Below are 26,131 nucleotides of genomic sequence, written 5' to 3' on the forward strand. Positions count from 1 at the left end.
ACCAGACGGCCGTATACGTGACTACCATTAGCAAGGCTTGAACTGTGCTTCCTAGCGCTTTTCTTCTCTTTTGCTCTCGTGTCTCCTGTTTTTCTTTTTTTTTCTTCTTCCTACCCTCTCACCCTTCTCTCACTCGCTCACTCGTTCACACTCTCGCAGGTCAGAGTTCTGCTGGGTGCGTCTGCTCTCATTTCCTGCACAGTGAACCAGGACCCCCTCGGACATTACACTCCCCTTACCCCACACACTCACTCACAATCAGCCAATCAAATGCTCAACGCACCATATAAAAATGGGATTGAAATAAGATGAATAATCTATGTTCAAATGTAAAAAAAAAGAAAAAGAAAAGAAATAGAAACCCTGGTCTGGCATATTAAGTAAATGAAATAAACACTTCGGAACCCCACAAGACATCGTGGACGGAGATGGAATCTGTCCCAGCAGTGGCGGTGCCTCCCTCTCGCCGGCCGCTCCTCTCGCTCGTTTAAATTCTATTGCTCGCCACAAGAACTGGAAGGTTCGTTTTTAATCAATAGAAGCTGCTGACTCTGGGCTTTCTGCTTCGGCGCAGTGCAGCTTCCTTGCGCCTTTGTCTACTGGCTTTCAAACTTTTCCTCCCGCCCCACCCCTCCCCTCCCCTCCCCTTGTCCTGAGAAGACTTTTTTGCAAGACAGGACTCTGCAGACGGAGTGAGATAGGATGTGTGTGTGTGTGTGTGTGTGTGTGTGTGTGCGTGCGTGCATGAGGCTGTCTATCCTATATTTCACTAGTAGCTGCGTGGACAGTGGAGTAATGTTACGGATTGGTGGGGGTCTGCTGACAGTGGTGATTTAAGCTGCAGTCAATGTTCTGGAGATACTCATCAGAGAGCCTTCAACGTTCTGCCCAGAGAGGGGCAAAGAGAGGAAATCAGTGAACCAGAGGAGGTTATAGGTGTGTGGTGGGCCGGTGTCCTGTCCAGGCTTGAAATATAATTAAAAACACCACAGACACACACACACACACTTGTATTAAAAGGTAGACAGAAGGGCCGAATGGTGTAAAATGGAAAATGATGTAACCTCACACCTCCAAGTTTGTGAGTTTAAATCCCGGCTCGAAACCTTTTGTCTGCCGTCCCTGCCTGCTCTCCCCATGTGGGTTTTCTCTGGGTTCTCCGGTTTCCTCTCGTCATCCAAGTGCATGTGCCCTCTGTGGATTAGTGACTCTGTATTTGCTGTTGGTATGTGTGTGTGTGTATGTGTGGTGTGGTGGGCTGGCACCTCGAGTCCTGGAATGGGCCCTGGCAGCCATGGCCCTGAATACCAAGTGCTTTTGAAGTGTCAGTGAGGAGACAGAAGACACGCTTGTTTGGTTAAAATAATCCATAATAAAGAAGTAGGCTGTGTGAGAGCAGTCACTCCTGAAGACATACTTGATGTTACGTTAGCAAACACACATCATACACATTCTTGTAATCTTATGGATGCTGCTATGGTGACTGCACCCAGAGTGTGTGTGTTTTGGACTAAGCATATGCTGGAATTTAAAAAGACAAAAACACACAAATCACACACAAGTAGTAGTGGCACGCTCAGCTGATTAAAAGAAGATGTTTAGCGGCAGCAAAAGAAAGAGATTTGAAAGCCACATGTCGACACTCACATACACACACACACACTGCACACACTGTCATTAGGTTGTGGTGTGTTGGTGGCACACAGGATTCTGTTCAGAATGGCTGTTCTCTGAACGTACACCAGACCCTTTTTAAATTTAAGCTAATGTCACTTAAAAATTGTGACGTCCTGACATGGTTTAGGACCTCTTTGAGCTAATGGCACTTACTGCATTGGCAGCTAAATTTACTTGCAAGCAAAATGCTGCTAATGCTTAAATAATTTTGAGCTAAACACCACATTTACAGTGTAAGTCATGCCTCATATTGGACAGAGGGATGGCTGGTAGGCTTAAACTGAAACTCTTGAAGGGCCAGTCTGATTTCTTGCAGCCCTACAAGGGACAATGGACTGCTGATGCATTCTGGGAGTTTTATGTGCATTCTGTCCTGGCGGATTACAGAGACCTCCCTCTTCTCTGAGCGAGGTTGCAGACTGGGGAAAACTGTACTGCAGGTCGAGGGCGACTGGTCTCTGTGCACCCTATGCAATAAATATGTAAATGTGCAACATATCATTTAAATAATATTTTACTCTCAGTATTGTGTTCTGAAAACCTGGACCCCCTGGCCTCGGGAGGGACCTCGCTGATCCTGTCAGGACCTAGCGGGTACGCTCTGCCCCTCCAGACAAGACAATCACTGTGCCATCTGCTCATGCAGCCATGAAGAGGTGAGGTGCACACTCTTGTTTCACCTGGAAAACTATAATCGGTTTTAATGGGGCATCGGCGGCTCCCACACAGCCCCGGGTTACGTCGACACCCGCTCATGCTGAACCGGGACAGAAGTCAAGCTCAGCATTTATTTTCTGTAAGGTGTTACAGGTCACCATGAGAGTGAAACCTAATGCCTCAAGGGTTCAGATGTGATGGCTGCAAACATGTCCTCCTGGTGGAAAAGCATAAACGTGCATCCAACCGATCATCAGTGTCCTGTACGGACGCTTTTGAGGCGAAAGGGGTTTTAAATTCCCCCCCCCCGAGAGACAGACAGACAGGCATATAAAATCCAGTCATGTTGTGGTAAGACAGGGACAGGGAATGAGAGAAAGACAGGCACGAGAAGACAAGGGGATCTGTTCCTTTAAACTCCATGTCAATGGAAGAAGTAATCTCATCACGTGCAGAAGTGCTGACTCAGGCCTGGGCTAAAGTGCCTGCGGATGAGTGTCATCTCAGAGGAATTCAGACTCATGTAATGCAAACCAGCTTCGCCCAGAGAATGCCGCTTATAAACCTAACTCTCCACCCCACCCGGGTCCCTCCCAGTACCTTGCCGCCGCCCAGCCACCATTTACGGCCCCCGATGGGACGGCCAGACATTTACGGCATTATTTATTTAGATTTCACATCAGCCCCGCGCCGGGCGGCTCTGCAGGGAAGAAAACAATGTGCCTCCGCCAGTGCGTTTATTACGGCAGGAAGAGCAGCAGTAACAGCCCAGATTGTGCTAACGGTGACTCTAGTGGCTTCGGTGGCTCTGTTGCACGTGTCACGAGTAAAATATTTTTATCCTTATTGCTAATAAATTGCTAATGGCTGAGAATACCACTTACTGCAGAAGAAGCATTAGTTGCTGTGGCACGTGCATTAAAAGCAGTGTAAACATTTGCAGTTCTGGGATTAATGGCAGGAGGGGTAGGGATGCGGCTCCAGTAATGACGGTAGAAGTCGATCTCGCTGATGGCCTTTCATTATTGTGTAATTCTCCCTTTTCTGTCATCCTTAAAAGGCACAAGAGTGTGATTATCCCAGGGTCTCTCACTGAGCTCAGGGCTGAAAATTAATCTCGGATAATTAATTTTGAAAGCAAACGGGCTGGAGCACTGCCCCCTGCTGGCTCAAGGTGAAGCTGCAGCCTCTGTCCTCAAAAGTGCTGAGGAGGCCAATTTGAAGGCCGGGTTGAAACTCTGGAGTGTCTGCCAAAGGCAATGCCTTAATGTCTTCGAGATGCCTAATCTGAGAATGCTCTTATTTAATATTTTTAGCGCTAACTCCCAGTCCCTGGGGTACATTCATTGCTCAATTGTCCCCCCTTAAAATCATCATAACTAATATTTTGTGTGGCTGCCCGGCGAACACTTAACTGGAACAAATTGACATCGAGTACAAGAGTCAATTACAGACGTTATCTCCTGCTGGCACAATGCTTTTATGGAGCAAATAAAAGCAGAGAGTGTCAGAGCCCTTCTCAGCCCATCTCTACGCAGAGCATTTTTTACTGCCTGTGTGTGTGTGTGTGTGTGTGTGTGTGAGTCACACTGCGGTAGAGGTACCAAGGCTCACCCTATCTGATCTGCTATAGCACTGCCTCCTATTCCCTTTGCTCACTGTGATTAAAGATGCTGCTTATGAATCACGGCTGCGGCGTCAAACGCAGCCACGTACAGAGGGCAGCAGTGGATACATCAGCACCTTCCATGTTCCTAAATACACCGTAAAAACTGGATCGGCGGGTGTGTTTATGTTTTAGGGTTGGACAACAATTTAAAAAAAAGCCGTTTTGTAGGAAAATACATATTCACAAAAATTCACAAAAAATGGATAATCCAACATGACAGATGTACTCATAGTACATTATTCTATTATTTTTGTTTATGGTGTAAATATCAAGTATACAAAAAAATACTCTACGAATATACAGAGAATCAGTGGTGGACTAACAAAGTAAGTGTAATTTGTTACGCTACTAAAGCAGCTTTCTCGTGTATCTTTTTTAACTGAAGTATTTCCATTTGGTGAGCCTTCTATCAAGGTCAAATATAATAAAAATATTGTACTCATATGCAGTTGGGACTGGCATGTAGTGTTCTCCTGAATTTATACAAACACTATTACAGTAAATCTGATTTGGCCAATTAAGGCTCATGCACAGAGACCTAGAGATGCAATGTACTAAAGGAAAACTTATTTGCAAGCCTGGGTTTAATTCAAGTCTCGTAATATTTCGACTTTTTCCACTGTAAACAGAATCATTTTGCAACATTATTTTATTGACGTCATGGTTCTAGTCCTCAGGTGTTTAAATGCATGTGTATGAATGTGTGGGAATGAAACCAGGACAAGTAAATGGGCGGGTGAATGTTTTTCAGGTTGCCCTGTCTGGCCCAGCTGCCTACCCCCTCTATGAGCTGCCAACCTGGGAATAAGAGGGCAGCAGTCATCATTACCAGCACACACACACACGCCTTCCCACACACACACAAGCTCACATACGGCCCCCCAACTGGCTGTCTAGCCGACTGTCCTGTCGCTCTCATGCCCCGTTGCCGTGGCGCGGGGGGAGGAATGTTTACAGTTACAGTCGAATTTCTCCCACCCCCCCACCATCTCGCTCCTTTCTCTAGCTCTCGCTGTTTCGCCGCCAGTCCCGGGCGCCGTGGGTAACTTTTGTCCGCAGGAACCCTGGGGTGGGTTTACACCAGCTCAGAAGTGGAATCAAATGGTGTGACCAATCACGCCTTGGAGGAGGGGTGAGAGCGGGGTCACCGTCTCTTCACAACGTTGACAGCCCCTCCTCGGACCGGCTTTTTTAATCTACACACTGCAAATCACAGCTCAACCTGACATCTCCGACCGTAGCGTCCATGGCGTGGACTCTAATTACGGCTAACGCTGGCTGTCTAGCGCTGTCTGGCGTGGCATGGGAACAGCCGTGGCTCATGATGGCATGAAATCGCTGTGCTCTGCAGGAGACAAACGCACAGAATCTCGCCGGCTCGTGAATGTTTGTCCGAGTTTAACTGAAGCAGCACGGGCGTGATGGCGGATCTGCCGATTGAAGTAAAGGCTCAGCGTCGCGGCGGCCACCGGAGTGGAAAGGGAAGGCACGCCCGGGGCAGGCGCAAATAAATTAACAGAAACGATAAATAGTCGAGGACGCGCAAGTGCTCTGGTTCTCTGACACTAACACCTGCCTGCATTCTTCTGGCCCGGCGTGTCTGCCAGGGCGTGACAGGGCCGATAAATCGGGCCGAGCTGCGGGCGCGCCCACCTGACACGCGTCGCCCTCCCAGCTCCTGCCGGATGCTGTCAATAAACAAGCGAGTGGAGCGTTTCTCCGTCTTTCGCACACATGGCCGTCCTCCCTGAAGTTCAGCACCTCTTCGGAAGCCACAGGTCCGCGGGTGCGCCGAAGGTAAATCCTGCTGCAGGCACACACACTCAGACCGCTAGGCCAGCCGCTGACATGTGTCCTGCTGTGCTTTCCAGGCATATACAGCAGTTCATAAATCACCCTGGGGTCACAGAGAAAAGGCCTGTGTGTGTGTGTGTGTGTGTGTGTGTGTAAGCGAGGCCACGCTCATTACACCGCCAATAAATCAGTGCTTTAATGGGCCCGTCTACATTCAGATCTAAAGAGCTGCACAGAAGAAACCAAATTCCAGGGGAGAGAACAGACCCCATGGGCGGGAAAGCAACAATAACACGCGCTGGATCTGCTTCCTGCAGACAGACACATGTGTGTGTGAGAATCCGCGTGTGCAGGTTTGCAATGTGCGTGTGTGCCTGTCCTCACCTGAGGCTGCTGAGGGATATTTACAAAGCTGGGGTCTCGAGGGCCCACACTGACAAAGCGCTGGGCTGGGGATGTGCTCGGCGTGGAGTAGGCTGCAAGCACACACACACACACACACACACATCACAGAGAGAATGTAAGCATCAATAACCATTAAGCAAAGTGCACATAAACTACAAGTGCACAGAAATAGCACCAAGCTGTGAGATGCGTCTAGATCAGTAACTGAAGGCGTGGTCAGTGCAGACACCTGCCCGCTGCCCTGAGCGCCCTTCACCAGGTGCTGACCGTGGGGGTGCGTGTGGAGAAGTCTGCACTTACTTGGCGAGGTGGGGGAGTTGCCCCCTCCCTCGGTGGAGGTGGAGGGTGGTTTGGAGTCTGGCACAGGCAGGGGCACGGGACGTGCCATAGGCGGTGGGGGCGGAGGGGGCAGCATGGGGGTGGGCAGGAAGGGGTTGTGCACCTTCCCCTGACTGCTGCCATTGGGCTGCGCACAGAAGCAAGAACAGCAAAAGAAAATTACAATAAAATTATAAACGAATTCTCACCAAAACATGCTTGAGCTACGCCAAAAAAATCGGAACTTCCTGTCAAACCCGCACCTCTAACTCACACTCCTCATAATGTAAAAGCAGAGAAATGGCACTGCAAGGAGAGAGAGAGAGAAAGAGAGAGGGAAGCCTGATGCTACAGGGTCATTCCTCTTTAGTAGCTCAGATTTATACCAGCACTCACCATATCATTGAGTTTCTTTGTGTGTGTGTGTGTGTGTGTGTGTGTGTGCGTGTGTGTGTGTATGAAACACATCCAATTCTCCAGTGTCACAGAGCCCTTGCTGTAAATGCACACCATCTGTTTTGTTTGCTCATATACTATACGTAGTTTTTTTTTTTACATTTTACAAACATAGGCTATTCGTAAAGCGCACTAATTGTCGTTCTGGAACAAATGTCTGGAGAGTGAAAACTCTTAAGGACCATTTTGAAACACTTGTCGGTGCTTTACAAGCCATCGCCAATGTTTGCTGCTTCTCGGCTGCCTGGAATAATTTGTGAACCACGCTTATAAACCACTTAGCCTTTTTAATGCTGATAGTGAACAGCGCGCAAATTCACCTGAACAATAAGGAACAAGGTCTTTTGTTGACATGTAACGCTGAGACATTGTCGACGGCACTTGTCTGGGTCAGACTTTATTGTAATGCGCTCTACAGTGCTCTGCCAAAACCAGTCTATAGCCAGACTGCAGGTGCTGCAACACAAAGAAGGAGGGAACTAGAGCTCACGCCGTACCCTGCAGGCAATGGCATTCACTAAGGGGTCAAAGTTCAGGTTCAGGTTATGTGCTTTTATCTACTGTCTAATCAGCCTTTATGTTGTCTTTCACTCATATCAATGGATTTATTGTCTATGGCTACATTTATGGCGACGTTACAAATTTTTGCTAAGAAAGACCGTCACGGGTGTAGAGGGATTCAGTGCTGGTGAACAGCAATGTCCGCCAAACGGATGAGCCCAATTGCGGAGCTGGTGAGTATCTACGGACACAATCCAGTTACAACTGAAAAATGCCCTCCGGCGTGGCGTCCGCACAGATGTAAACAATACACACGGATTAAAGTTACATATTTTATATCAGTATACTGGACGTAGGTGTTTGTGCATTTTATTTTTAAATATTTTAATTATAGGCTCAGTTTATTTTATTCTGGCACAAGCCAGAAAAAGCTCACAGAGGAGATAAATTTAGATGAATCGCTTAAAAATGTACAAGGTAAAACTCCACATTATATTGATTCAATGTCTAGACACAAACATATCAAATATCAGAGGGCAGACGTGGAGAGAAACTTGCAGACGCTCCCACCAACCCTCCCCCTTACTCTACATGTGTGTACACACATACACACACATGCCCTCAAGCACAAAATTCAAGCTTACAGTACAGCCATGTGACTGTGAAAAAATAGTACACAGTGTATGTGCAAATAAAAAAATAACTTTTATGTGTTTATATGACTTAACTTTTATGTGAAACAAAAAAAGAGTCAGGACTGAAACCAGGAGTCAGACAATAAAATATAAAGCAGGCATCTCAAAAAAAAACAGAGATGGGAAGTGGACTGTCTAAAGAGAAAAAGACAGGTGAGCTCAGAGAGACAGAGAGATGGCGGGAGAGAGAGATTGAAGGACGAGTAGGGGTTTTATGTAAAATGCTCCGTCTTACATTAAGGAACCCCACCTGTCCAGCTTGCTGACCACTGTCAGGGCAGACAAGTTGGACAAACTCCTTGAGGGTCTCTTGGGGGTGGTAGCGGATAGCAGGGTGGGAGAAGTAGGAACCGGGCTGCTGGATGATTGGCGATGTCGGGAAATGGAGACTTGACGGCGTGGCGTGTGGACTCGCTGAAAGAGAGAGAGAGAGAGAGAGAGAGAGAGAGAGATGTGTTGATTAGCCAGGGAGGGCGGGGGGTGACACAAGGAGTGGAGGAAAGAACACCAGGATCACAAGTAAGCTACCCAAAAAAGTAAACACGCACACACACACACACAGTTTAAAAAGGTTAAACACGCTGGGGCCACATGCAGATGCACAGACAGAGAGGTGTACCTGCCTACAGACTGGAAGGTCTGTGCACATGCAAGCCAAAGCCGATGAGGAGTACCAACACAGCAGTAAACATTAACATAAACTTTATCCTTCTATATCATTCTGATCAGTCAGTTTGGCACAAAAGCACAAGCAAACGCACTCTTCCTTTACTGCAGAGAGGCGAGCGCTGCTGTGAAATGACTTCACAATGATGCAGTAAAAAAAAAAAAAAAAAAAACGTCTGTCCGATGATGTCAATGATGTCAAGTTGGCATCCATATTCCAATCCTCTGCTGTCATAAACGCATGAAAACACCACAACCGTACATATCAGTGCACGTTTCCCAACAGCTGTTATCATTATTCATTTTTTAAACATTTATTACGATAGGATACATGCTAATAGAGAATAAACAGAATAAACAATAAAAAGATTAAGTCATGGCCCATGCTTATCAATGGACTCTGCAGGTCTACACCTGGCTGGCAACACGTCGAGAGCCAAGATTGACAGTCATGTAATGGATTGAGGCTTATCAAGTATTTAATTGTAACCGGCACAATCTAATTACACTGCTCTTAATCGGGGTAATATTTGGTTATTAGTATAACGCCAGGGACTTTAAGCCTTGATACATTACCGGCCGGTTAATAAGTCTCGGCACCCCCCCACTACTTCCAATATCAGCGCTGGGCTCTCTTTCAGGGAGAGATGGTAAGCTGATACTACATAAACATTGTTAAAGCCACAGCTCCCTGCTGCACTAATTCACTTAAGTTTGCTGTGATTTATGGTTCTGTCAATAGAGGGTGACTGGAAACTCTGGACGCCGTGGCTGCTATGTAGGCATTGTATTTACAGTAATAATAGAATGGATGGCTTTCTCTTTGCCCTTCCCTCTCTCTCTCTCTCTCTCTCTCTCGCACGCGCGCGCACTCGCTCTTTTCTCCAGCTCCGCCTGTTCATGTCCTGCCTTTTGTCTGGAGTCAGGAATGTGAACTTTAAAGTAAGGGAGGGGGGGGGTCCAGGGTCAGACAGGTCCACCCCCCCCCTTTTAACCCCAAACACCATTCTCACAGGCTGTATTCACATACAGACCCACACAGTCAGAAGGTAAACACCCTCTTGGAGGGTGTAGCGCGCACACACACACACACACACACACACACACACACACACACGTATGGCTATCCCTGAGAGGCCAGACTCTTCAATTGAATTAGTCCTGTGTGGAGATGCAGTACTGCAGTGACTGTTGAACAGCCATCCTGACCGCCACCGTGACACACCCTCTCTCTCTCTCACTGTCAGTCCGTTGCTCCATCTTTTTCTCCTTTGCTGTACAAGTTTGGTAAACTGCATTAACAAAGTTCTCCAAGGCTGATGGAAGACGTAGGAGAGCTGTCGGGTGTTTTTGTGTGTCTGCATGTGAGTTCCGCCAGGGCAGGCTTCTGAGGAGTTGCCTTTGCTTGCCGGTGGAAAATTCTGACACCGTCCATAACCTCAGATTTAACTTAATGAAACACTTGGTGCACATGTGGTTTCTGCTGAGTGATCGTAAGATGCAGATCCAACTGGCTGGGTGGCGTTTCTCTGGAGGCAACACGTTGAGACTGGGTGATGCTGCATGCCAGAGGGGCATGAAATGCACTCTCTGCGCTATGCAGCTACCGACTCTGCATTTTAATCACATCAGAATCAATAAGAATCATTTCATAAGTGAGCCGACTGTGGGACAGTGTGATTCTGTTAATCCCCCGGAAAGCCTTTGAGGTCTGCGTTTTCAGCCGCTCTATACGTGTGGTTCCTTGCTGAGTCTGGCCACAGGCTTCAGACTGCAGATGTGTGACCACAGCAATCGCCCGCTGTGTCTCTGGCCAATGACCAGCCTCTAGTGGAACTAAACGCTCCCCAAAAGCCCCAGTGTCAATTATGCAAATGGAACCGGCCAATTATAACATCACTTTTATTTTATTTTTTCTATTTTCTTTTGGCAACTCAACGTGTTCCAGAATGATTGCCAATTACTTAAATGGCTTGCTCACATCATGTAGTTCCTCATTTAATGATGGATGTTTGGACCAAGTGTGTCCAGTAAACAAAGATTCACCATGTTTCAGGTTGTCAGCTTCAGCTGTCAGTTGTCATCAGTCCAGCGCGCTTTCTTTACAAGCTTAGGTGCTGTTCAGACCACCGCTCAACTATCACTCATTCTCTCTTATGCATGCATACCCACACACACACACACACACACACACACACAGACATCCTCCGAAAGGATCACTGCTAAAAATACAGACGGCTGTTGGCTACAGGCAGACAGTTGCCACTTGTCCTTTAGGTTAGAGATGTTTTTATATATAGCACCACTACTTCACCTTGGTTAACTTGTTTTACCAGGTAACTGCATAAAGTGAAATCTTATTGCCATAGTACGTCCATCTTGTTTCTTAAGTGCTCTTCATGAAAGTAACACAAACTTTTTAGTAGTACAGATCAACACTGTAACCCAGTGAGGCGGTGAGCTTAAAGAAATTTGAAAAAGCATAACAATGTCACCGTCGAGCTACAGGCGCTGGGCGGTGGGTGGCCCTGAGGCTAATCCGGGGGGGGGTCTGGGGTAACATGTATCTGGGAAGGCAAATATGGCAGTGTTAATGTGGCCGCTGAAAGGGAGGTCGGCTCGGACAGCTGGCGGGAGCGGCCCCACCACCGCCATTGTACTCCGTCGGCATGAGGGCCGCCGCCGCCGCCACATAAAAGGCGCAGGATTAGTTCCACTTTGCAAATCGCGTTGGTTCACTGATTTTATTTTCCCTCCATCTTGGACAATTTTTTTCCCCTCGCGCCCCCTCTCCTTGCCTGCCAACTTTCCTTGAAGAAGATATACAATCCAGTGGTGGATTATTGGAATAATACCGGAGGTGATAAAAGACCCCTTTATTTGGCCGGCGTGTTTTTGTAAGGGGTGGGCGCAACAGGTCCTCGCTGTGCTGACTGGGCCACACTGAGCGCATGGAGTCGGGGGGAGGTGAGGCAGGCAAAATGCTTTAATATGACATGAATATGGACAACTGAGGATAAGGAGAGATCTGGACATGGTAGGACACTTTTGGCACTATTTTCAAACTTGGCCTAACAGCAGTGCTACGTGCGCGGCTTGTGTAAGAGCTGCCAATCAATTTAAAATCTTTCCACTTTAAAATGAGTTTTAGTTAAAAATACTATTTGGTAAAAACATAATTGACAATCGTATTCTGGGTGACAGGAATAATAACACAACAACAAAAACGGTTGTCTGTTTCTCTTCCTCACAATATAGATTTCCTGTTTTATCTATGTTAAACCTGAGGACACCTTTGACCTTACACTAGGGCACAAGCCCCTAGGGAACATGCTTAGGGCTTGTTAGAAAATACGTGCAGCACCTACCAGCCGACGTGCAACATTTCTGTACATTAAAACTCAAGGCAAATTCAAATAAATTTCAGATGATTTCAAAAGTCGTCCTGATGAGCAACATTTGGGGAGATTTGCTTTTATAGGAAAATCCCAAATCTGACAGTGATACCACTTACTGAAACAAACTAATCCTGCCTGCCTCACTCTTTCAGCTTAGGGGTTTTATTAATTTTTTTAGGTCAGAATGTTATTGGATAGCAAGCCTTTAAGCTTCCAAATGTACACTTTGTCCAGATTTGTTCTTGTCCACAGCAGATGGAAAATATTAACACATCGCCGAAGAGACGTGCTTTCTTGGAGACAGCAAAGGCCAACCGTTCGCCAGCACTGAGGCCTCGACAACACATTTGCTTTTGCCTAGGAGTCATTCGAGGCAAATTTCTTACTCCATGATGGATATTGTGCAATATTCCATAAAGCACTGCCGATTACGCATGAGCTTAGGTGGCCAGCACAGATCAGTGAACACTGGTGGTTTGAAATATCAGTGCGGGAGCCACAAATCGTTCCAGAAAGATTCCTCCTCGACGCGCAGGCTCCAGGGTCGGGGAAAGTTTATTTTTCTTCGAATCTGTCACAGCTGAGGGATCCTTGTATCTACCGAGTAATGGTGCATTGAGAATTTTTAGGCCACATCTGTTTAAAATGACTGGTTCACCTGCAGTTTACTGCTGACAGAGTCTGCACACACTTGCACCGCGAGCACTGGACTATTCTAATTAGTAAAGCTGGGACTCCAGAGGCAAGCCTGGCATTGAGGGGGTCTTCATGTCAAATTTGTGGATGGTTCAATTAAACGGTGGATTGGAGGAGAGAGGGAGGCTTTTAATGGACGAGATAATCAGTGGATTACACTGAAAAGGCCTTAACTGATACCCATAGTGGATGAGTGATACACACACACACACACACACACACAGACACACACATATACGCATCAGCTGGAAGTGAAAGGAGGAGCTCGTCCTGTGAGCCAGGAGAGGAAACGGAGCCCACAGACTTATTTTGATGCAAATCCATCACAGAGGACACACCTCACTTCTACTTGTAGCCTCCAACAGGCCCACTCCACACAACACACAGAAACACACGTCAGCAGCACTGGTTGGCTCGTTTTGGAAAATCAAGCCTGGTCGGCAGCAATATTGGCAAAGGGGTAATGTGGCACAAGAGCACAGAGGGGGTTTTTCAGATGGGGTGGTTGGGGGTGAGGGAAGGTGGGGTTGTGTGGGACCTCACCTCTGGGTCCTGTAATGACAGGTCGATGATGATGTGTGAATGCCGTTCGGGGGGAGGAGGTCTGCGAAGGCACAGGGCTGCTGAAACCAGACTTCTCTGACTTCTTTAATGTGGTGGGCGAAGGCATCCCTGGCAAGAATGATTGATAAGTGCAATTTAATAATGCAAGGTTATGGAGACACACGCCTGCTGCACAGGGGGAAGGAGAGAGAGCGGCAGGGACGGTAGGGGTGGAGGTGAGGGGGTTGGGGGTTTGGCGTGAGGATTGGGGCCCGAAGCACAAGTGGACATGGTTCTGTCAGAACTAGTGGGGAGGAAGGGCTGCTTCAATGGGACAGTATCGTCTTCCTTCCTTCTTTATTTAAGCGGTGGGCAGTGTATGTTATACACGGACTGAATACAGTACCACTGCGTGTTGCTCACAGAGACTTCGCTTCAAATCAGTTTCATCGGGAGAAACATTTATTTCAAATCAAATACTAATATATATGAAAGATGTTAGACATATTTAGGGTTCAGAGTGGCAAGGGCTGAGAGAGGGATGAGCACTATAGCCCTCAGTGTTTACCATCTGAAAGCTTCTTCTCAGGTAGCTCAGAGAATCCATCTACACATGGACAAGTAGTAAAGTGGGTAATGAAACGACATGAAAGTCAAGTGACCCACACTACCACACTACTAGATGCAAATGTAACCATTATTTTCAATGTTAATTGTTCCTGTCTCAACTGGCCATATCTACAAACAAGGAACGGCTAACGATAAATTGTTTTTAAAGACTGTTTTTTTGTATTCCTAAGAGGTATTGTGGGATGGGTACAGTTGGGTTGGGGATTGGGAGGGTTGGTTGGTGCAGGTTAATAGGTTAAGAAAGAAGAGAAATGCGGGAGAGGGGGTGAAGATGGCACAGGAGTGACAGGTTAGGCCAAGCAGTGGAGAGGCACACAACGTTGGCACCGCATGTCACATGCGGCCCAATGGCCGGTTTAGTGCAGAGTGCAGCGGTTTAGAAGCATCGCTCAAAGCAGCAGCACGTGAACATGCATGAGTGTTAATTCTCCCTCTGTGTCTCACCCTACATCTCAATTACAAGGAAATCACCCTGAACTTCAAAGAATGTCGCTGCCATAACGCAATTCATTCTAGGATACAGCGTTCTTGATTATTACGCTCCTTAAAAAAAAAATCGTGCATTCCAACATTCCAACAAGGCATGCAAGACTTCTCTTTCAGGCTAATAAGCAATGGATGAGGTGAAACGTTTCTGAAGAATGACAAGGATGGCAGTGTGCGTGTTGTGTGTGGGACAATATGGATGGGACTGGTGTGTGTTGAAGTCACTGGTTTCTCCGGCCCACGCAGACTCCGACCCCTTTCGGGCAAACAGGATGAACGAGAGGAGGGGAGAGGGGGAGGGAGAAGGAGCGAAAGAGAGATCTGTCCCCATCCATATTCGAGGTCACCTGAGGAATCCTGTTAGTTCATGGGGGTAAAAGTCTGCTGTGCCTTCTACCAAGCGTCAAGCAGAACAGTGCCTCGCTGACATTACTTACCTACATGAGATCAAATTAATAAATATTGCACACACACGCACACACACACACACACACACACAACCACTCAGACATATGTGGCCTGGCACATCACAGGATCAATTTCAATGGACATGCTGACAGTGCTTTGGAGACAAGGTGGAATGGAAACAGCAGTCGGTGTGCTTCTCGCAAAGAGGAGCAAGGAGGAGACAGCAGATGAGCCCCAGCCCACAGAGACGAAGCACCACCACCAAAACACCAACAGAATGTTGGAGATTCTAACGTGAAAGAACACTTAATTGTCCCATTCTTTAGCTAAGGCCTCGCAGTCTCACCTGTTCTTCTGGCCCGATGGACAGAAAACCAAAAGTTTGAATTTAAATATACTTGTGCGGAGCTCGACACTTCTGGAATTGTGTGCATTCTCAAGTATTCTCTCATTCTTTTTCTTCTACAGTGACCACGCAGAGCTGAAACGTTGCCCCTCATGAATTCTCTTCACCACAAAAGCGTCTGATTGGACAGGAAAGGGTCAAACACCCCTCAAAGTTCAAGTGTGACCTCTCCCCCTCATCACAGTCTTTAGAGCCCTGCTCTGCAAATGTCCACGCTCCTCCTCCACTCCATAAATAAACGGGACTCGCAGGACCATGTGTGTGTGTCACGTGGTTCCATCCGGGGAAGGGAAGGTTACTCCTTTCCCCTTAACATACAGTAATGAGGGTGAGCGGGGCGTCCAAGACAGGCGTTGAGAGAGGGGAGGGTGAGGCAAAGGTTGGAGGGAAAGCAGGGGAGGGTGGAAAAGCAAGCTGTGGTTGGTGGGCGTCTGTTTTGTGTGTGTGTGTGTTTGTGTGTGTGAAGGCCCTGAAGTCTAGGAGTGAGTAATGAACACTTGAAAAGATTCTGTCAGTTGGAATCAAAGCTTGGTCCTACTCAGCATTTCTCTCTTCCGCGGTGTTATTACACGGCCAGCTCTGTTCCTCGTCCGTTCGCTCCCCAACCGGTCCGCCCCCCACCTCCCGTTCCTCTGCTCCCGTTCCTCCTCTCCTTCGCCTCCTCCCTGACAAATTGACAGACCCCTTCACTGGCGGTGAGGTGATTCAGTATCGAGCGTGTCTTTCGGACGCTATCTGTCTCGTTCCTCAACATGGCCCGGTCTGTTCGGCACATCAATCAGGCACTGTGAGTTGCTGCAGCATCATCTGCACTCACGTTGAATATCTCATGTCTTTTTGTAAACCTACCTCCCCCTCTCTATTCTGTTTTTTAAGGCACGCTTAGCCATAGTTGGTTATTAACTGGAACTATGTATGGTTGGACGTTCACCTTAAATGCATCAACATTTTTCACGCCTTAAGCAACAAGGCGCTGCTACTCCCTTGGACTCATATGGCAGAGGAACGTCAACTAATGTCACCTTCACCTTGCTTCTCCACTCTAATAAGCTACCGTGTCTCCTCACATTTACTACCGCACACATCACGATACTACAAATTTCATTTCAACGTCAGCAGGTACTGTGCAGAAACCATTCAATTCACTCGCATACAAATAAGGCCACCGAAGACGCACATACACACACCAACACACTGAAAACTGTAAATTCTTCACATATTTCTAGAATGATGGAGGGGCGGCGGCGGTGAAATAAAATCAGATGAATCCGGTGATCACACACAGAACACAGCACGTTCACAAACAATCCAACCACATCACTGTCACAGCTATTCATGTGCCCGTTTCCATGCATCAGCAGCCTGAATGGAGGTGTTCTGGTCCTCACAGAAACACCAAGAGCATTTCAGGTGTCCTTCCCCCACCCCGTTAAAAAATGTACATCATCACAACACAACTGCGACGAACAAGTGGCTCAGGTGCATCTTAACTGGATTACAATGGTCACGTACACATGCAAAAAAAAAAACTGATGGCATGGCTGCGCCAGGGCGCGCATGGTCTGGTCTGCAGGTGAACACATCCTGTTGTACAGGTGGTGGTGTGGAGGTTTTGTGGAGGAGGGTTGAGGGGGAAACGTCACTGGGATCAAACAGCAACGACAGACTGGACAGCACAGCGCACTACGTCCGTTCAGGTACAGGAAGAGTGTGTGGGTAGGGGGAAGGGTGTGTGTGGGGGAGGAAACATGGATGTGGTATTACCTTGTCTTGAGATGAACGTACTAGCTAGCGAGCCGCGTAGTTTATAGCCAGCTTTGAAAAGCAAGAGGAGGGGGAGAAAAAAAACAAGGGGAACAAAAAAAAAAAAAAAAAAAGAGGAAAAACAGAGGAAGGGTGAATACAGCACACAAAAATGTCTATTACTTCATCAGTTAAGCATTCATGTCAAAACTGTGTTCCCAAGACTGTCCGGCTCTGAGGAGCACAGTCGGCTCACGTTACACACACACACACACACACACACACCGACTTGTACAGATGCACATGCACGTCCATGCACACCCGCACGCAAAGAGGCAGGTGGGCTGTATCTGCTCTGTGTCAGGCCTGTTGTATTGTTGCGCGGCTACAGTGGTGCTGAAACTGAAGCCGCGTTGCTCTGAAAGCCCTGCCTTTCTAAGCCCGCTCCATGACATCATACTGGGGAGACAGAACAGGGAGGGACAGGTTATGGAGATGCTTATCCAAGTGTCTAGGAAACCAAGTGCCATTGTCGTTTATGGGACAGCTGAAGCAACTGGACAGCAGGTGACACTGCAGGTGACGCTGGAGCAGGAGGCCAGATATGAATCCTGAGGATGCTCAGCTCACACTTCCAAGCCAGGACTGTGGAAATGCATCTTTCTTAAAAAGCACAATAAAACAATCTAAACAAATTGCATATCATTTTCTAGGTTAATTAACTAAACCTCACAAATGTATTGAATTTTGAAGTTTTGCTCCTCTATACGTAGGCTGCTTCAGATGATGGCAAGACTGGTGGTGTGATCAGGAGTGACGCTAGAGGCTGGCAGCCGGGGCGGAGGTGACCCAGGACTTTGTGCCCGACGTGTCTCTGCGGGTGTGTGTCTGATTGGCTGCTGGATTTAAAGCCTCTGTCAGCCTGAAGGCTGGCCTTTATGGAGCCTGGCCTTGTGCGTGACTCCCCTGTACCTTTTTCAAAACCGCAGCGTGCCTGGGCTCTCCCTACTGCTGGAGTCAGGATTACACAAAGGGGGCAGGGGCAAGCGAAGGGGTAAGAGAGGAAAGGGAGAGTTAAGGAAAGGGAAAATGGGACGATAGGACGAAGAGGAGAGGTGCTGGCTGAAGGTGGTTAAGAGCAGGAGCAGGACAGAATAACACTGACTGTCTGAGCCACTGCAGAGACTTTCAGCAGAGCACTGATCCAGCCCAACCATTACACTCATAAACAGAACACGTATGCATTTACACACACACACAAACACACCAAATGACCATTCGATTTTGAAGGAAAAGACAAAACCGAGCCCATATTTTCTAATGTTGAGTTTATAGAGCACAATTTTTTTAGGTGATTCTTAATAGGACAAAAAAAGAAGCTTCTTGAGTTGGTGAAAGAACTAAATAAATTATTTTCAAACAGCACCACAATATGGTCCATACATAACCACATAGAAACACATACACACATGTATACACACATATAAACACTGTCCCCTCCAAGCACTGTTCGGGTGGGTGTGTTTTTGTGTGTATGTGCGTGTTAACACTTGGTGGGGGGTAAGGTTGTGGCCACAGCAGGTGAGGGCAAAGCCAAGGGGATGTCGAGTGATGCCAACCTGGTTCGACCTCGTGCCAACTGCTGGCTTGGCTGCCGCTGCCCGGTGAACGGCCCTGCCCAGGGTAGTACGACTCCTCACCCGGACTGTCCACCTCATCCTCAATGCACTTAATTCGCTTTGCAGAGCTGAAATACAGAACAAAATGAATTGAGAACTGAACCACTGCAGCATTAGTAATATCAAATATTGTGCAGTGGAGTGAAAAAACTCCACGCGCATCAGTTTATTCGCGATCAGCTGCCTCACTTAAAATAAAGCAGCCTGTCAGCAACAGGGCTTCGAGGCCGACTATTAGCCTGATGGGCAATTACAAAAGCATGTGCCCAGGTCACGTGGGGGTCAGCTGCACTAATGAAAATAGTGGTCACTTTTGACTGTGACGTAACATAGACATCTATACATTTATTGAGGAGAGCATATGTACCAAAACATCACCTCTGGCAGGATCCACCTGTCCTTTTGTGAGCAGTGTGCTGGAAAAGGTCAGTGAGCTGTGGGTTTTGGGTGTGTGTGTGTGTGTGTGTGTGTGATACAGGCTCGTTAATAACCCCGCTCTCCAGAGGAGGTACCAGATGAATGGTAATCCTCTTTAGCAGTGGCAACTCTGGCCTCAGATCAAGAGCCGGGATTGCCACAGCTCCCTGCACAGGCCGTGGTGCAGGTGGGGGAGAGAGCCCCTCTCGGGGCTGGGAGGGGGTCACGGGGCTCGGACACTGGCTGCCGCAGACCCCCACCTCGAGAAAAAAAAAAAAAAAAACAGCGGGACATCAAAGGCCTCGAATGGGGTCCTTTTCTTGCGTGCGGCTTGTGCGGCTCACCCCGGGATTCTGACGGCATGAGCTTGGTTCCATGAGCACACACACTCTCACACATGTACAAAGACGAAAACGTGCGTGCGCATGTGCCCGTGCATGCACACGCTCGCAACTGTCATCATCATTAGGGGCCTGGGAGGGTTTGATTTGCGTGCTTGTTCACAGAACTCTGCTGAAAGGCTCTAACTGCAACTTATGCGCCCATACGTCGGGCCCGACATTTATTTGTTAACGTAATTTCTGCTGGTGTTTTTCACTCATAATCACGTAATTACGCTCAAGTGTGGCAGCTAACACACTGGGCCCTTGTTCCAGATGTTTTCCTTGGCAGCCCCGGCTGAAAAGGCCACCCGAGCATGTGGCTTGAGTTCCCGTACTCTCGAACATGCTACCACACACTCGACCGCACGTTTCGCACACACACTTACATCACGTCCCTTTCTCACACACTGGTCTCTCACATGAGAAAACTTTTGAGTCCCAACCCGACACCGCTGGTCAGGGAGGGATGAAACTGCCGCCCCTGGACACCTGATGAATGTGTTTTGCACGCGGCCGTATTTTTTTAATGCGAGGTAAAAGCAAAGCGGCCGGAGAGGCATTCAGGGTGCACTTTAATTGGCAGGTTGCTGTTTTGTCTGTGATGAGACATTATGGGTTGTTTTTCTCAGGGAATGTGTGTGTTTGTGTGTGCGCTTCTTTTTTCTTCTCCTGTGCAGTGCTTCTGAGTGAGAAAACACACACCTTTGGTCGGTGGCACAAGCTAACTAGGGCATTCGTTATTTGATCAGCTTATGCTCAGGGGAGGCCTGCTCTCTGTGAGTAAGTGTATACACACACACACACACACACACACACGTAGGTCACATATGTAACATACATTTTATAAGCATGTAATTATCCATTAACTTCACACAAGTAACCAAAATCGTAAATAAATAAGCATTTTTTAAGAAGGGACCAGACTGCTTTGCTACATTAACTGAAATTTTATGTTTTATACACACACTTACAGACACACACACATACACACACACACACCCATCAGCCACTATCAGCAAACTGTGTTCACAGTTCAAACTGTGAATACGTGTGTGTTCGGTTCAACAGTGCGGGCTTTGTCATGGCGTCCATGTTCTGTAGATGGCGCAAGGTACTGGCAGAGGGAGTGTGTGCCGGTAGGAGAGGAGGGAAGTGGAGGTGCAGGTGGGCCACGAGAGTGGGGAAGCTGCAGGTGGACACACATATGCTGCCATTGCCCCCTCTTTCTCGCATTCTCTCTCTCCCCTGCCCCTGACTGAACCCATCAATCTCTGCCTGGCCATTAACAGAGGACTGGCCCGCGTTAATTAAGGCCACGGTGTATGACTGAGTGAGTGAGTGAGTGAGCAACGCTTTTTTTTTTTTTTTGGTCTGTGTGTGCAAGCATAAGGTATGTCTGCGTGTGTACCTGCTGGAGGACGTGCTGGGTAGCGGCCGCCGCATGGCTCCAGGGCTCATGCTGTAGTAGGAGGAGCTGTCCAGGTCCGCCAGAGAGAAGTTGGGCCCTGTACCTGCAGCTATGGGAGCTGTAAAAAATGTGGAGACAGCATCAGTACACAAACATTAAATACAAACATTAAAAACACTAGGGTTCCTCCACTGGTCAGAAAAGTCTAGAAGAATTTTTTTCTTCCTTAATACAGCACTATAGCAAGTTCCCCCTCCATATTCTGGGTCGCTGGTGGCCTAGTGGGTAAGGGAGCACAATTGAAAGGTTGTGGGTTCAAATGAGGTCTCCTTGATCAAGGTACTGCTCCCTGGCGGCCCACTGCTCACTAAGGATGATGGGTTAAATACAGAGGACACATTTTGTGTCACCGTTTGCTGTGTATCACTTCACTTTCACTTCACTATAGCACTCTCTTCACAAGTAGTACAACTGTCTGCCATATTTGACATGATTTCTGTTTCTTTCCTCCTTGTTTGTTATATTTCTCGCGCCTAAAGTCTAAAACACAGCCCCCCTGTCACCCTGTAGGTCACCACGAGCCACGCTGCGATATCGAGCGCCTTTGTCATACAGTACATAAAGACGGCAGGGCTCTTTATATTCATGGTGGCTGGGAGCACTATTTTTGATGAGGACAGCGCAAACGTGTGAGCCGGCGCGGGTGGTGCTGCATACCAAACGCGCTCGCGCGGCCAAGGAGCCGAGGTGGCCGGTGATGGACGCGGTAATGGCGTTCCTAATTAACATTGGAAGAGGACACGGCGAGCGGGGCAAGTTCATGAGCGGCAAGAGTGAGCGAGCACCGTCACGGCAGCCACAGGCAGCCAAGAAAGTTGAGCCCATCACCCCGTTTGATGGGGATGACAGAGTGAGAGAGGTGGAAAGAGGGGTGGTGGGAATGAATAAATAAATAAAAGGAGCGATAATTTTTGAGTCATCTCTTTATTTTAACATTTTTTTCAGGCCCTGGACCTCCCCTCTAATAGAAGTAGTGGGGTTATTTACGAGGCGCAGTAAAGCCAGCGCATTTGCATGGCTAATAGCGGGATGTGAAGTAATTTGTGTGAGAGCTAACCTGGGCACTGGGCTGCAGTAATTCAGCCGGCCGGAGCTCCACAGAGCTGGGCCGCGCTCAGCCCCGCAGTTGGCCGAGAAAAATGACCACACTGCAGTCTGTCCGACTGGAATGGAAATCAATCATAAAGGTAATCTGCAGTCTCTACCTCTTAAGGGCTTTATCAAGTGCTTTCGCTTGGAGGATTCCAAATGAAGCCTGTAGCCGGCTATCAGGCCTACATTGATCTTTCTCTTCACCTCTCCGTCCCCCCCCTCTCCTCCCTTGCTCGCTTTCTCTCTCTCTTTTCCTCCAGACTTGTACTGTTGCACCCCTAGAGTCGCTTGCACCGAAAAGTGCATTAGCAGTACTTCAATCGGTTCAATCTACTTATTGGCCACTTTTCTGCAAAGGAATGGGCTGCGGCCCTGAAGTTGCTGAGCAGCAATATGGGCTCTGTGTGTGTGTTTTAGTGAGGGATGACCCTCCGGTGACAGGTGTCAGTGTCATTTCTTAAACTAAGCTAAAACAGCTAAAACTGCTTCTGAGCTACGAGGCGTTCGCTGGATATTGGAGTGGGAGAGAATGAAACAGTGGAAGTGGGTAAGGAAAAAACTTGAGTGGATTTTCAAATTGAAGCGAATGCTGGACAACAAAAGGGCAACAATCAACTTCAGGGCTTAGACTTCTTGTCCAGCCAGCGCCCGTGTGCCCACCCCCATCCTCCACCTCGCCCTCCCTCTCATCATTTTATTGACTGGAGTGCTGTGGTATGACGGCGAGAGTTTTTTTTTTTGCTGGATCAGCGCTGGTGCTCCTCAGCCCATGCCCTGGGGTCCCTCCTTCCGGACCCTCCCCGGCCCAAACATCACACGCCCAACCGCAGACCACCCCCGAGCAGGCTTCAGATCAACAACCGTGTTCAACGGCCATGTCAAAAACTCCTGAGCTAGAGCCTATCTGCTCGCCTGTGTGATGTGAGAAGGTCAATGAGTGTGTGTGTGTGTGTGTGTGTGTGTGTGTGTATGTGAGTGTGATAGAGAGAGAGAGAGAGAGAGAGAGAGAGAAAAAAGGAAAAAAGAGCGTGAGGGAACGAGGGCACATCATTGATTTAACTTTGATATGTAACACTGATATAACAATCACAATAGAGATGGGAGTATTAAGGGAGCACAGAGCAATCATTAGACAATGGGTCTGTACGAATTACCAATGCTGTGATCACGTTGCACGTGCGGTAAAATTACACCGTATGATCGAGCGCAGCCTTAATAAACATGGACAGGCTTAGGAAACAATAGCCTGGCTTTGGGCCCGTTTGATATTTGAGAGCCCATCCATCAAACGCCTGTTTTACACCATGGCAAACTACTGAGAAAAGCTCTCCAAGACTCTCCATAAAAGATGGCTGCATTCTTTACCACGGGCCCCCAACACATGGCTCTTAGCAGGCTGATGATGAAGGCTTTCTTTTTCCCTTTTTTCTGGAGCTGGGACTGTGGCACCCAGATGGCACTGCCCACTGGCAGAAGTGGGGAGGGGAGCCGGTGGTATGCTGGTAGAGTGGAAGCTGGCACAGACCGGGTGTGTTATGCCCAGTGGTGTTGCTGGGGTGTGCCCACGGCGGTGGGGCCAGGATGAGCCGGGGCCACGGCGAAGCTTCTCTGCTCCATTATTCATTCGCTCCCCCTGTTCCATCAGATGGCCCCGTCCTTTCCTCTGCCAGCGCCGGGACCCTCCCCCTAGCCGCGGGAACCGCAGCCCTCCCTGCCCGCCCCTGGATGTGGCATGCCTCACTGCCAACCCTCCTCTAGCCCAGGGGTGGGTAAGGGGGAGAGGAGGAGGGTAATCCATCATATGTTTAATGCCATCACTTCACTTTAAAACCCAAACCAGGCAGGAAGACGTGTGTCATCACCCAACGCTGCCCCACCCCTCCCTGGCTACCTGTTCTGTAACTCTGCCAAGTGGAGCTACGCTGTCTTTTTTATAGAGCCGACGGCTCGGTGGCGGCGAAGAGCGGGGAGAACCAGCAGGCGATCCATTCACCCAGTGTCTGGGACCAGCAAGCCAGAGCTATGCAGAGTACAGGAAGCAAAAAAAAAAAAAAAGAGAGAGAGAGAGAGAGGCAGAAGGAGGGAGGGCGGATTCAAAAAGGGCGGACCCAATTTCCCAAATTACTCCAGCCTGGTATTGACCGGCCAATTATGTGGAGTTCCATTTACAAAAATGTAGCTGTAACCGCTAACTTTATGGAGACTTTCATTCCTCTCGCTCTCCCGCCCCTCACCCCCCCCTCACCCAGCCTCTCTCTCTTTTTGTGTGGCACTTTAATAGGATATTGATCGACAGCAGCAGATTCGATTGGGCTGCCACTGAATAGTGTAATGGGCGCACAAAGCCAAGGTCACCGAGCAGAGACAGGGAAGAGCCAAGGCAGCCTGTCGTCCATTCAATATCACGACCTTTCATCTTCAACCGGGCACGAGCCTGCGCTCCACCCCGGCCCCATTCACTTAAGAGAATCTCATACACTTACAGAGACACACATGTACGAGTCCAAGAGTCTAACCCTTAGGCACAAGTCACATGCCTACACCTTTGTATCATATCTCTGTCTCTCTCTCTCTCTCTCTCTCTCTCTCTCACACACACACACACGGTCTTCTCCTGCAGCCAATCATTCAGATGCCGCCGCTTAGCTCTTCCATCGGATCAATGGGAGCAGCGGGATGCGTGGCCGCCCCCCGCTACCTGCAGCCCCGGAGCCATGAGTGCGCATACGGCAGTGGCCTAATCCCCTCTTCCAGACGGAGGAATCCAGTTAGAGGCTCCGGCAAACTCGCCACTCTGCTGACAGAACGGCTTTTCGCGTGTGGCAACCAAAGCCTGTTACAGAACGCCTGCAAGCGTGCCTGTTTTAAAACGTAATGATGTTTCGCCGATAAAACGCTGTGAGTTCAGTAGCCACAGTACCGGTCACTTTTAATATGAACAGTGTAATAAACAGTAAAAATGTCTCAATGAATACCGATCACACGGATCAGGAAAGGTCAGGAACCCTGTTTGGAACTCTATGTTAAGCTCCAGCAACACAGAAAGTGTGAGACGGGAAAGAAAGGCTGGGGAGAGCACAACGGCACTTCAGATTTCAATTCGGCATTCAGCATATGCCACCCAGCGTCTCCCTTTCTTCCCACCGTGACACAGATGTTAGGATAAAAGCGGATCTCTTTGCAGCGCTGGATCAATTATGCATATTCTTTAATCTTGTTACAATCATACGCCAGGACGTCAGATGCAGTGGGTTGCGCTGACTGCGCTAATCGGGCTAATATCTCTCAACCGAAGCCCCCCCCCACCCCACCCACCAATTGAACACACACCGCACTTAAGGAGCAGGCCTACAAAGTAGCCCCTCCCCTCGCTCAGATACACACACATTGACTTCCATACGCACAAACTCATGTGCATACACTCTCTCTCGCCCACGCAAAATCTCTTTTATCACACACACACAGGCACCCAACTGCTCAGATCCTTAAGTGTGAAGTCTGTACGGGACGCGCGGGGAAGCCCCGTGGTGGCCCACCGGTCCCTGGGCGTGGCTGGGTGTGGGGCAGGGCGCTGCTGGCGTTCGTGTGGGATTAGGTCACGGCGGAGCGTGATCAATGCGCCTCTGATCAGAAGGCCCCTGCAGGTGCTGACGGGCACTTTGAATGGGGCTATTGTTAGCGGCTATCGACAGAAGCATATGGATCGCGCTGCGCTCCCTGTCACTCTCCACCCATGAACGTCTGCAATTTTTAAAGGTCGCGTTAACCCACCCCCATCTTACACTACATCCACCCTCTTGCTTGTTACGACATAGACACACATCTCTTCCCCTGACTTCCTCTGTCCTTGATTCATTTCTGCTGACTTGGGCATTTCATGAGACAATAATTCATGTTTTACAGAGACACTTCACTTCAGTTCATGTTCTGGGGCTGAGATCGGC

The 26,131-nt window shown here is 48.5% G+C and overlaps 1 protein-coding gene across 5 annotated transcripts in view; it reads right to left on the minus strand.

Annotated features, from left to right (window-relative positions):
• Window positions 1–26,131, minus strand: part of nfia (nuclear factor I/A) — a 90,226-nt gene that overhangs the window by 6,523 nt on the left and 57,572 nt on the right. The window contains exons 5-11 of one of the 5 annotated variants that reach the window (XM_029001900.1): window positions 21,036–21,153; window positions 18,768–18,895; window positions 17,170–17,220; window positions 13,476–13,604; window positions 8,423–8,586; window positions 6,503–6,668; window positions 6,182–6,273 (exon numbers count right to left, since the gene is read on the minus strand). In XM_029001900.1, coding sequence (XP_028857733.1) covers window positions 6,182–6,273; window positions 6,503–6,668; window positions 8,423–8,586; window positions 13,476–13,604; window positions 17,170–17,220; window positions 18,768–18,895; window positions 21,036–21,153 — 848 coding nt within the window. Of the gene's footprint in view, window positions 1–6,181; window positions 6,274–6,502; window positions 6,669–8,407; window positions 8,587–13,475; window positions 13,605–17,169; window positions 17,221–18,767; window positions 18,896–21,035; window positions 21,154–26,131 lie in introns of all 5 variants that reach the window. The other 4 variants (XM_029001899.1, XM_029001901.1, XM_029001902.1 and 1 more) reach the window with 4 other exon arrangements.

The sequence above is a fragment of the Denticeps clupeoides genome, chromosome 13 (genome assembly GCF_900700375.1).
Source record: "Denticeps clupeoides chromosome 13, fDenClu1.1, whole genome shotgun sequence".
Lineage (NCBI taxonomy): Eukaryota > Metazoa > Chordata > Actinopteri > Clupeiformes > Denticipitidae > Denticeps > Denticeps clupeoides.